Source organism: Apus apus, chromosome 7 (assembly GCF_020740795.1).
Source record: "Apus apus isolate bApuApu2 chromosome 7, bApuApu2.pri.cur, whole genome shotgun sequence".
In the NCBI taxonomy this organism is placed as follows: domain Eukaryota; kingdom Metazoa; phylum Chordata; class Aves; order Apodiformes; family Apodidae; genus Apus; species Apus apus.
The window spans coordinates 3,393,344-3,405,043 of NC_067288.1; the positions used below are offsets into that span (position 1 = coordinate 3,393,344).

The 11,700-nt window shown below is 61.2% G+C and overlaps 1 protein-coding gene across 2 annotated transcripts in view; it reads right to left on the minus strand.

Moving 5' to 3' along the window:
* Positions 1–3,549, minus strand: part of ASTN1 (astrotactin 1) — a 59,984-nt gene extending 56,435 nt beyond the window's left edge. For both annotated transcript variants that reach the window (XR_007890045.1, XM_051625029.1), the window contains exon 1: positions 3,267–3,549. Coding sequence is in view for 1 of the 2 variants with exons in the window: in XM_051625029.1 (XP_051480989.1) it covers positions 3,267–3,549 (283 nt within the window). In the remaining variant the exon portion in view is untranslated. The remainder of the gene's footprint in view (positions 1–3,266) is intronic.
* Positions 3,550–11,700: the final 8,151 nt, after the last annotated feature.

The window sequence follows — 11,700 nt, forward strand, 5'->3', positions numbered from 1 at the left end:
AGTGACACACGTGGCCCTGCAAAGACCCCAGTGCATCTCTGGCTGGGGGAGAAACCTTGAGCCGTGTGTTCACTGGTGGGATGCCCAGCTGGGCCGATGCAGCAGGAAGGTGCCACCAAGGCACACCACACTCCTCAAATGCCAGCCACCCTTGAAAAGCACCTGAATAACTTAGGGGGGTTTTGAGGGGGACAGTCAGGGCCAAGAGGGATGGCACTTAAGATACCCTTGGACTCCTCAATCCCGTCTCTTGGGGCTTTGGGATTCTGGTCCTTCCCCAGCTGCAGTCCCAGTCTGCCACAACCTCCTCCCTGCCTGTTCCCACTCTCTTTGTGGGGAAACTGAGGCACGGGGCAACCTCAAGGGAGTTGCTCGAGAACCCACATGGCAGAGCCAAGGTGCCACTGACAGCAGCATCCATGCAGCACCATCTGCCCTTCACAATGCTCCAATCCCAAACACAGGTCCAAGCCCCTTGCAGCCAGCAGAGCAAGTCCCCTCCCCTTGGGGACCCCTTCCCTGTCCAGGCCCTAGATCCAAAAACCCCCAAGAGGAGAAGGAGCAGCTATCCAGCTCCCTCTCCTGTAGAGATCCCACTAAGCAGACCTGGCTCAGAGCTATGGACATGGCTGTGGGGGTGACCCACTGCTCCGACACCTGGTTGTCCATCCAAACCCAACCAGGTGGGCACAAATCATGGGTCTGGGGTTTGCTGGGGACAGTGCAAGCAGCACTGAGTGATGCCAGGTTGCTGGAAGGACGCTCCAACTCACCCACCAGGGCTCGTGGACACACAAACAGCCACCCACGTTGGTTCCACACACTGAGCCAAGGTGACAGTGTCCCCAGGGAGCACACAGCACCAGCAGTGACGTGTCTTGGGCTGGGGGGTCTCCAGCTCCAGAGGATGCAGGCTCTGAGTTACCAAGTCTGGGTCTTGCAAGACCTCTCCACACTTCTAGGGCTTCTGCCATGCAAAAGTGGGGCCCAGGTGAATGGCAGTAGTAGTAGTAGTAATAACAATAATATCAATATAATAAAAATAATTAAAAATAATAAAACTAACAACAGCAAGCATGCCCAGCAAAGCAGCACAACAACAGCAACAACAAGAATACCCACACAGGGCAAAGTGGCCACGCCACCTTCAGAGCAAGCCCTTCTCTCACAGGAGGGAGAGAGATATAATGTGGCACTTCCCAGGAGTCACCAAGCCCAAACCCTGGCAAACAGGGGGGGCTGTGAGGTGCCCCCTCCTACCAGCCCCATCCCCAGCATCCTGGCCTTGGTGACAGGAAGCAGGAGATGAAAGCAAACCCGAGCCTGGCACCCCCAGTGCTGGCCTGGGGTGCAGCTGGGCTGTCGGGGCAGATGTTCCTGGTGCTGCCCAGCCCATCACAGCTGCTGGGTGTGCAAAACCCCCCGGGAAAAAAATCCTGTCAGGTGCCAACCCAGCAACACCCGCCCCAGCAGCACCGCACATCCCCACGCGGACGGGATGGGAACGGCAGCATCCCAGGCTCCGGGGCCTCGTGGGATCCAGCTCCACAAGAGCCAGCCCGAGGGGGAGCAGGGGACGAGCAGCCAGCTGGACCTCTGGGGTGCCAGGGTGGCTCGGGGCTGGCGGCCATGCCCGCATCCGCCGCGCTGCCGCCCCGTTGCCACGGCAACGCTCTCCGGCCTCCGCCGCAGCATCCCCAGCACAGGGCTGGGATGGGGGCTCAGCACAGCCTGCTGCCCCCTCCCCACGCAGCCCCCCAGCCTCCAGCAAGTCATCCCTGGCTGTCCTCCCCCCCTCCCCTCCCCCCCCAGCATTAACAGTCCCCGCCTGCCTCTCGTCTCTCCCGCAGGAGAAAGGGGGATGCCCGTGCAGCTCCCGAGCCCACACAGCACCCAAAACCAGGGGCTTTTTTTGCAGCACTGAAGGCTCCAGGGGCCTTGATGAAGAGATGAGGAGAAAACCCAAGCCAGGGCCACACACTGCCTGCACACACGGCTGGGACGAAGGGGCAACGCCACCCAGAGGGACACACCAGAGCCTCGGTTTCGGGACAACGATCCAGAGGAGGGTGGCATTTAAAAAAACTTCACGAGGTACCCCAAGGTGCTGCTGGAGCAGTGAGAGGTGGACAAGGTTTGCAGGAAGTGGACACAGCCCCCAGAGGGCTGCCGGGAAAGGAACGGTGGCATTTGCCTGCTGGGGTGGTGGGAAATCTGCCCAAATATCCCCCCAAATTGAAAAAGTCAGTGCCTTGTTGCAGGTGGTGCAGAAGGAAGCGGGTCCCTGTGCACAAGTGGTACAAGGCCTTGCTGTGATCCCCAGCATGAACAAAGGAGCAAGTGGCTGGCTTTTTTGGTGGATGAAAGCTGCAGAAGCCCATGGGGTTTGGGCAGACGTGCCTCACGCAGTGGGTGAAGCTGGTGGGAACCACCTGGATCATATGAGCAGGCCAAAGCCTAGGTAGAACCTGGGGGCAGGAGCACTGGAGACAGGCACCTGCAGGTGGGATGGGAAATGGGGAGCTCTGAAGGATTTTTTTCCATCAGGCTGCAGGAAAGATGATTCTGCTCAGGGACAGACAAAGCAGGAACCCTCACCTCCAGCCAGCCATGCTGGAAGGAGGCTGTGGGCCTCCTGCCAGGACAAGCCATGGGTGGCCGTGCCCCGAGCTGGATGACAACCCAGAGATGCAGCAAGCACCCTAGGCCTGCAGTACCTCCACAGCATCCAGCCCAGTGCTGCAGCTGGTGCTGGGATGCTGCACGGCACGGAACAGCACCGAGGGCCCAGATTGCTGCTGCTGCTGCACGGGGTGAGCAGCAACGAGGCCCAGATGCTGCAGGGGGTGCCGAGGTGCCGGGGCCCAGATGCTGCAGCAGGATGAACGGGTACCAGCCCCGGGATGCTGCAGGGGGGGCCCCAAGCCCGGGATGCTGCAGGGGGGGACCCCAACCCCGGGATGCTGCAGGGGGGGACCCCAACCCCGGGATGCTGCAAGGGGGGCCCCAAGCCCTGGATGCTGCAAGGGGGGACCCAAGCCCGGGATGCTGCAGGGGGGGACCCCAAGCCCGGGCTGCTGCAAGGGGGACCCCAAGCCCGGGATGCTGCAATGGGGGCCCCAAGCCCGGGATGCTGCAGGGCAGCCGCAGGCCGGTGCCGCAGGGAGGAGCCCCGCGACCGGGGATGCTCGGGGCCGGTTGCCGGGAGGGGAGGGGACCCGCCGCACCCCACCGCTGCCCTCAGCCCCCCCCCCTACTCGACTCACCCAGCACGAAGTAAGGCAGCTCCGTGTTCTCCAAGTCATCCACCACCACCATCTCGCCGGGGAAGTCGTTGCGGACGGAGAAGAGCAGCTTGGGCTCGGCGGCCGAGGGGCCGTGCATGATGCTGAGGTCGTTCTCCCGCAAGAAGGGCAGAGCCGACACCGTGATGCTCTTCAGCTTGCACTCCAGCTCCTTGGCCGCCGCCTCCGCCGCCGCCTCGGCGGGGCCGCTACCCGCTGCCAGGCAGCAGCCGGCGAGCAGGGCCAACAGCCCGGCCAAAGCCATCTTGGGAGCCCCCGCACCGCGATCCCAGCGCCGGGCGGGCGGGGGGCGGCGGCGAGGGGCGGGGACCGGGCCCGGCACCTCCCCGTGCCGAGCGGGAGACGCCCGGTTGGGCTCGGTTCGGCTCGGCTCGGCTCGGCTTCCCTCGGCTGACTCCGCTTGGCTCCGTTCGGGTTTTCCCGCCTCCGCTTCCCTCGGGTTTTGGGTTTTTTTTTTTCCCCCGTCAGGGAAGGGTGGGGGTGTTTTCCTGGCCTGTCTGTGCCTCCTTTCTGCCCAGAGAAGGACCCCCACCCCCTTCAGGAGAAATCGCGGTCCTCAGAAGTCCCAGATCTTCCCCGAACCCCAGAAGAAGCCCCAGATCTCCCCCAAACCCCAGCAAAAGTCCCAGATGTCCCCAAACCCCAGCAGAAGCCCCAGATCTCCCCCAAACCCCAGCAGAAGCCCCAGATCTCCCCCAAACCCCAACAGAAGTCCCAGATCTTCCCCAAACCCCAGCAGAAGCCCCAGATCTCCCCAAACCCCAGCAGAAGTCCCAGATCTCCCCCAAAACCCCAGCAGAAGCCCCAGATCTTCCCCAAACCCCAGCAGAAGCCCCAGATCTCCCCAAACCCCAGCAGAAGCCCCAGATCTCCCCAAACCCCAGCAGAAGTCCCAGATCTCCCCCAAACCCCAGCAGAAGTCCCAGATCTCCCCCAAACCCCAGCAGAAGCCCCAGATCTCCCCCAAACCCCAGCAGAAGTCCCAGATCTTCCCAAACCCCAGCAAAAGTCGCAGATCTCCCCAAACCCCAGCAGAAGCCCCAGATCTCCCCCAAACCCCAGCAGAAGTCCCAGATCTCCCCCAAACCCCAACAAAAGTCCCAGATCTCCCCCAAACCCCAGCAGAAGCCCCAGATCTCCCCCAAACCCCAGCAGAAGCCCCAGATCTCCCCCAAACCCCAGCAACAAGTCACTGACCTTCAGCATCTCCAGCCCTCCAAAATCCCAGGGGAACCCACGGACCTGCCAAATCCCAGCGGAACTCCCAGACCTCCAAAAATCCCCGGCCTCAAAAATCTCATGAGAAATCCCAAACCTCCAAAACTGGGGACCTCCAAAGCCCCAGACCCTCAAAATCCCAGCCCTCAAAAAGCCACGGACCTTCAAAGCCCCAGCAGAAGTCCCAGACCTCCAAAGCTCCCCAAGCCTGCCTGTTTTAAAAGAAACCAAAGATACTGGAAGCATAAAGGCCAACCCCAAACCTGCTGGTTCTTTTGGCACCGAATACTTTTCGTTTTCACTCAAATCAAGCTCAGAGCAGCCCTGGCCACCAAAACCTCCCTGCAAACGCCCACGGTTCTGCAGCCAAAATGCTCTGAGGGTAACAGTTCTCCTCTCCCAGTGCAAGGTGGAAGGGCCAGGCCCCATCCCAGCAGGAATACACAGCCACCCCAGTTTGCTTTTCCCCTTTTGGAGGCACCTGCCAGGAGAGAAGCAAGAGGGGTGTGGAGGCTTTGCTGCCCTGGAAGCACAACTCCCACCCCACCAGCTCCATCCCACCTGGTGCCCCCCAAGCAAATGACACACAAGATACCTGTTACTTTAAAAAAAAACTTACAATATTTTATTTTGGGGGGGGGGAAAGGGCAGAGATTTCCCCTTCTCCTTGCAGGGATGTTCCCAAATTCTTCCTCCACTGGTGCCAGCCATGAAGCCCCCCCAGCTTGGGCGTCACATAGGGACACCAAAGGTACCAAGCAGAGGAGCTGCAGCCTTTCCTCAGCCCCTGCCTCTGCTTTGGAATGACCCTCCCTGTTACCCATGACACTTTGAGGGGAAAAAAGCCACCCTCACCAGAAATTCCCCATTTCCAACACCAACCTCGTTAGTGATCAGATCCAAGCACTAACAGTGAGGGGTTTTTTTTTGGGGAGTCAGCTCCTCAGGAAGGTGTTGCAGCAGAACTGGCCCCTGCTAGCACCACTCTGGCTGCAGCTGCCAGTAGAAACAATTAAAAAGTCAGGAATATTTAGGAAAAAACAGGAATAATTGGCAGAAAAAAACCCCAACACACACAAAATAAAAATCACAAACACCAGAAAAAATGAGCAGTGGTGTTTTGTAGGTCGGGACACGGTTCTCCCTTTGGGGGGCACAGGGGAACCCTTTGGGGGGGGTCTCCAAGCCCTTTTGCTCCTTCCCTTTCACCACGGGACAGAGACTCGGATCAATAAAGAGACAAAAAGGAAAACCTGGTGTCACCGCTGCCATCAGAGACGGGGTCACCAACCGCATCCTCCTGCGCGTCGTGACTAACACCCCACACGCGACGACCCAGCAGGACCCCCCCACACACACACACACCACGTCCCCTCACCCCTCTTAATGATTGACGGTGTCATGAGGCACCACCAGGGCTCCTTCGAAACCCGCGGGCAGGGATCACCCCCCTGGCACGGCCACCGTGGGGGTCCCACGGCTCTGGGAGCACCCCCTGGCACGGCCACCGTGGGGGTCCCAAGGGTCCCCACGGCTCTGGGAGCACCCCCTGGCACGGCCACCGTGGGGGTCCCAGGGATCCCCACGGCTCTGGGATCACCCCCCTGGCACGGCCACCGTGGGGGTCCCAAGGGTCCCCACGGCTCTGAGAGCACCCCCTGGCACGGCCACCGTGGGGGTCCCACGGCTCTGGGAGCACCCCCTGGCACGGCCACCGTGGGGGTCCCAAGGGTCCCCACGGCTCTGGGAGCACCCCCTGGCACGGCCACCGTGGGGGTCCCAAGGGTCCCCACGGCTCTGCGAGCACCCCCTGGCACGGCCACCGTGGGGGTCCCAGGGATCCCCACGGCTCTGGGATCACCCCCCTGGCACGGCCACCGTGGGGGTCCCAGGGGTCCCCACGGCTCTGGGAGCACCCCCTGGCACGGCCACCGTGGGGGTCCCAGGGGTCCCCACGGCTCTGGGATCACCCCCCTGGCACGGCCACCGTGGGGGTCCCAGGGGTCCCCACGGCTCTGGGAGCACCCCCCTGGCACGGCCACCGTGGGGGTCCCAGGGGTCCCCACGGCTCTGGGATCACCCCCCTGGCACGGCCACCGTGGGGGTCCCAGGGGTCCCCACGGCTCTGGGAGCACCCCCTGGCACGGCCACCGTGGGGGTCCCAGGGGTCCCCACGGCTCTGGGATCACCCCCCTGGCACGGCCACCGTGGGGGTCCCAAGGGTCCCCACGGCTCTGGGAGCACCCCCTGGCACGGCCACCGTGGGGGTCCCAGGGGTCCCCACGGCTCTGGGATCACCCCCCTGGCACGGCCACCGTGGGGGTCCCAGGGGTCCCCACGGCTCTGGGAGCACCCCCTGGCACGGCCACCGTGGGGGTCCCAGGGGTCCCCACGGCTCTGGGAGCACCCCCTGGCACGGCCACCGTGGGGGTCCCAAGGGTCCCCACGGCTCTGCGAGCACCCCCTGGCACGGCCACCGTGGGGGTCCCAGGGGTCCCCACGGCTCTGGCAGCTGGGGAGGAGCGTGGGGACAACCCGGCACCCCCGAGACCCCCGTGGCTGATGCCCGGGACCCCAGGAGCCGACCCGCCCCCTCCAAGACCCTCTGTTGTCCCGCCTCCCGGCCCCGCCCCACCAATGGGAAGGCTCGGGGGAGGCAGGGCGGCGCTTGTGATTGGCTGCCGGCCCTGCATATATTATCGGAGCGCGGCGGGACGCGGGGCCGCGGCAGCCGGAGCCCCCATCGCGGGACGGCGGCGGGGCCGGTCCTGCTCTCCGGGCCATGGGGAGGCCGGGGAGCGGCGACGGGGCCTCCCTCGGAGCCGCTGAGACGGAGCGAGACGGGGCAAAGAGGTGGCCGGTGCCCCGCCGGCGTTGAGTCTGGGGTAAGTCTGGCGGGGGCGGAGGTATTGGGGGACCCCCCCCCAGCTTGGGGGGTGGGATGTGGTGCGGGGAGAATGCGCGGAGGTGCCGGGGACCGTCGTGAAGACGCGGTTCGGTCGCCGCCGGCTCCCCGGGTGACCTTGGTCAAGTTGCCACTTCGTGCCTCCCCGGCGAGGAGGGGGAAAGCACCGAGCCCTGCCCGGCTTGGGGGGGCCACCCCCGAACGGGACCCCGGTGGGTCCGGGGAGGCTGCGACCGGTTGGGGGTAACCGAGTGCTGACGGACTGCCGGGGTAACCGAGCTGCCCGGGAGGCAGAACTGCTGCCTGCTCCGAGGAGCTGCCGGCGGGAGGTACCCCGGGACCGCAGGATCCCCCCGGGACCGCAGGATCCCCCCCCCGGGGATGCTCAGACACCTCCTTGACCGTTGTGCGTCTGTAAATCCACGGGCCCCGGGGCTACGGGCTCTCCTGTGGGAGCACCGGGACGAAGCGAGAAGCGACTGACCCGTCGGAAGATTTTTTTGCTCCCCTCGATCGCTGCGGGGAGATGGAGGGAGGGGGGGTCCCGGCTACAGCCCCCCCCCCCACCCCCCCCACCCCGCGGGGTCCTCGGCTGCGAAGCTCTATCCCCCTTTATAAAACGCTATTTTTTAAATATATATTTTTTCTTTTTTTTTTTTCCAAGGAGGAAACATTTTGGATCTTTAAAAAGCCCCGAGCTTGAGAGCATCAGCTCCCTGTCCTACCCCTTCTCCGGGGGGACCCGCTGCACCCCCGGCGCTGCCCCGGTAGCGGGGCCGGTGGGTCCGGGGGTCCCGGCTGCTGCGGGACCGGGGGGACCTGCCAGCAGGTGTCAGTGTCCCCTCGCTGTCAGAGCCAGGAGGGTCCCTGCCAGCCTGGGGGATGTGGCAAGGAGCCCGCAGCCCTTCTCATTTTTGTTTTGTCCAAGAGGAACCGGTTTTGGGGGGGGGGGGGGGGGGTTCTGAGACCTGCGGGGCTAGGGGGGGTGGTTCCACTCGGACACCCCAGCCCTCCTCTCCAGCATCAAGCCACCCACAGCCTCATTTACTGAGCTGATCTGCTGCCCTGCATCACTGCCCACCCGTGACACGTGTCACCTGTGTGATGGCAGTGGAGGGGTCCTTACCTTGTGCTGCCTCCAGCTTCGGCATCAGGCTGGTACTCTGCTCCCTCTGACAGTGAGGCCCATTGCTGGGGGCGGGGGGGGAAGATGTCCTCTCCAGGGAGGTAGCTGCAGGATGCTCTTCCCCAGCTCTCATGTGCAGGGATGCTCTTCCCCAGCTCTCATGTGCAGGGATGCTCTTCCCCAGCTCTCATGTGCAGGGATGCTCTTCCCCGGTCCCAGAGACCCATCCACAGGGAGGTTTTTGAGCCCAGAACTCCATACAAGGCCAGGAAGGAAGCTGGTGCTGCTGCCACAGTGCTGGGAAGGGTTCTATTTTGCACGTTGCTCTTCTAAGAGGCTTTCTGCCTGTGGGTGTGGAAGTCTCGGGTGAGCACAGCCTGAGGACAGAACACATGGCACTGGTGTGACATGGTGCAGGCAGATGCCATCTCCCCTGATGGCAGCCCAGGCTTCATCTCATTTGATGTCTTATGCAAATCCTCAAGCTCCTCGAGTCCTGGGATTTTTCTGCTATTTTCCTTTACTCTCATCGTCAAGTGCCTTGCTCTTCAGTACGTGAAGAAAAGCTAATAAAAGGAACCCGATTCATTAAGTCTCACAGGTTTTTAAACCAGCCTCACGAGCTTGAAGTCTGGCTCAAAAGTCACTTAGCAGTAGTGACTGAAGGGGTTATGGAGGGTGGTTTGCAGGAGCCCAGTGAGAACTGGCTCACAGCCACCATTGTGCTGGGCAACGTTGCTGCTCGGGCAGGGATGGCAGGCTCTGAGGTGGCTGTCCCCATGCACTCACTGCCTGGAGACGTGTGTCTGTGGGCTGGGTGCCAGGTGGCTGACAGCACCCCTGCTGTGCCCGCTTTGCCAGTGATTGCCCTGCTGCTGTGGCTCCGGAGGTTGCCTGGCTCACTCTTCTTAATTACCCCAGCAGATCAATGAGGCCCTGGCGCTTCCCCGGCAGCACAGGGATGCCAGCCCGGCGTGGTGATGTGCTGAGAGCCACTGCTCACCCAGCACGGTGCAGCAGGGGGGGGCAGAGGAGGAAGTGAGAGGCAAGGGCTGAGCATCCTGCAGGACTGAGCCCTTTGGGATTGTCTGTCCTGGTGGGTGAAAAGGGGGGCCTTGGGTGCCTTCACGTGGGCACAGCTCAGCCGAGTCAATCCACTTCAGGAACTAAACTGCACTTAGCCTCTGCCCAGACTCTCTTAAGTGGCCATAATTTGATAAAGCTTTCCCATGTTTAATGAGGTGACTCCATCGCTAAGTCTGATGTTCATTCCCACTAAAAGGCATCCGTAGTCAGCTCGAGAGCCATCCCCATCCCTCCCTGCTCCTACATGGATGTACCTTTCCTCTCACCGTGCCCCAGGGACCATCCCAGTGGCTGGGCATGTCCCACAGCTCTGTTGCCAACAGCTACAGTTCTGCCTGGTGCAGATGTTGGGTGCTTGGGCTCACCATCCACAGGGAGTTGTGCCAGAGTGTGTCCAGAGTCGAGTGCTTCCCCAAGGCACCCAGCAAATACCACTGCAGCCTCTCCCCACCTTAAGTATCTCCAGATCCGCTCCTGCAGCAGGAAAGGGCAGAAATCAATGTTAATGTCCCTGACAATTAGCCAACGTCTTAATTATTGAACTCAGCCTGATTAGTGGTGGAGCACACAGCTCCGGAGATGCTGTCGGCATGGAAGCGAGGAGGACCTGGGCATAACTCTGCAGGATGTCACCACTGCCACCAGCAGCTCCAAGGGCAGTAAAGAAAAGCTTTTGTAGCTCGCTCAAGCATCCCTGCCCACACCTCACCCCATCCTGCCTCAGAACCATTTTGGACGAGGACACCCACCACAGAAGCCATCTCAAGGGTGGGAGGGCACCTCTAGAAACTGCAACAAGCTGGTTTTAAGATGCAGCTCGTGACAAGTGACAGTCCAAGCCATGCATTGGCTGTCACCAGAGAGACACCAGAGTGTTCTGCTGCAGGCAACAGGGTGGTGGAGTGGTGCAATAAGCTCAGGAAAGCTTGGCCAGGAAGGAGGTTGTGCTCCTGGAAAAGCTTCCCAAGAATATCTGCATTGACCCTCCTCTTCTTCCTGTGCTTTAAGGCTTCTCTAGAAGGGGGAAGTAAAACAATGATAATTAACAAGCTGGAAGTTTTCCACCTTCTGTGATTCAAAACCCTAAATCAGAAAAGAAGTGTGTTCAGATGCTCCTCATCAAATCTTCATTCTTTTGGATCAAGGAAAAGTGATTAGAAAGTTATTTTCAGCTCTAGTAGTGAGGTCAAGGGGTTTACTCATCTCTAAAGAGCTTTGCTCTCCCCAGCATCCCTGGAGGATGCTGGTGTGAGCAAGTGGAGGTGCCCTCAGATTAGCATTGACCCAAACCTTGAAACCAGAAGCAGCCAAACCAGAGCCCCTCACATCTGTATGAGCTAAGGACTACGAGGAGCTGTAGCAACTTCTGCATGTACTTATTTCCTATAACCCCTGATCAAAGAGCCCAGCTACCCATGGTGCAGGCAGGCTGCTCCATGGGGAGAAGCTGGCTGTGACACTCAGCCCCAGTGCAGGTTCTCCTGCCCACTCCTGCCTGACTTGGGGCTTCAAGTTCCTGTTGGCAAGGACGCCGGCGTGCGTCACCACCCGTCCCCAGGCTCAGAGGTGCCAGCACTCGGGGTGTAAATAAAGAGCTCTTCATTTAGCAAGGCTGGAATGAAAGGGTGTTGCTTGAAGGGACCCTGCATGCCAGGAAGGGACCTGTGCTGGATTTGCAGTAGCCAAGTGCTGGGAATACCTCATTCTGACTGTTTTTTTTTTGCTGCGCTGCAGTAAAACATGAGATGGCCACATGGACATATCCCAGGCCCAGCCCTGAATCTCAGAGTGGGCTCCCTAGGGAAGGCAGAGCAGGCTGAGATGGTTTCTAGCTGGTCTGGGGACAGTAGCCCCAAGGGAAGAGGTGGCCCAAGGTGGTTCCGTTCCTTATATCTGTCCCCACAGTGGTCACCCACTAGAGGTTTGACCTTGAACTGCAGAGGTGGGAGAGGAGGTGTGGGAAACTGTTTGGAGGGAAAGGGCAGCACTGGTAGCCCCTCTCAGGGAGGGCACGTGGTGGTGGTGGCAAGGGGCTGGTCAGTGCTGGGGGCAAGCTGCTA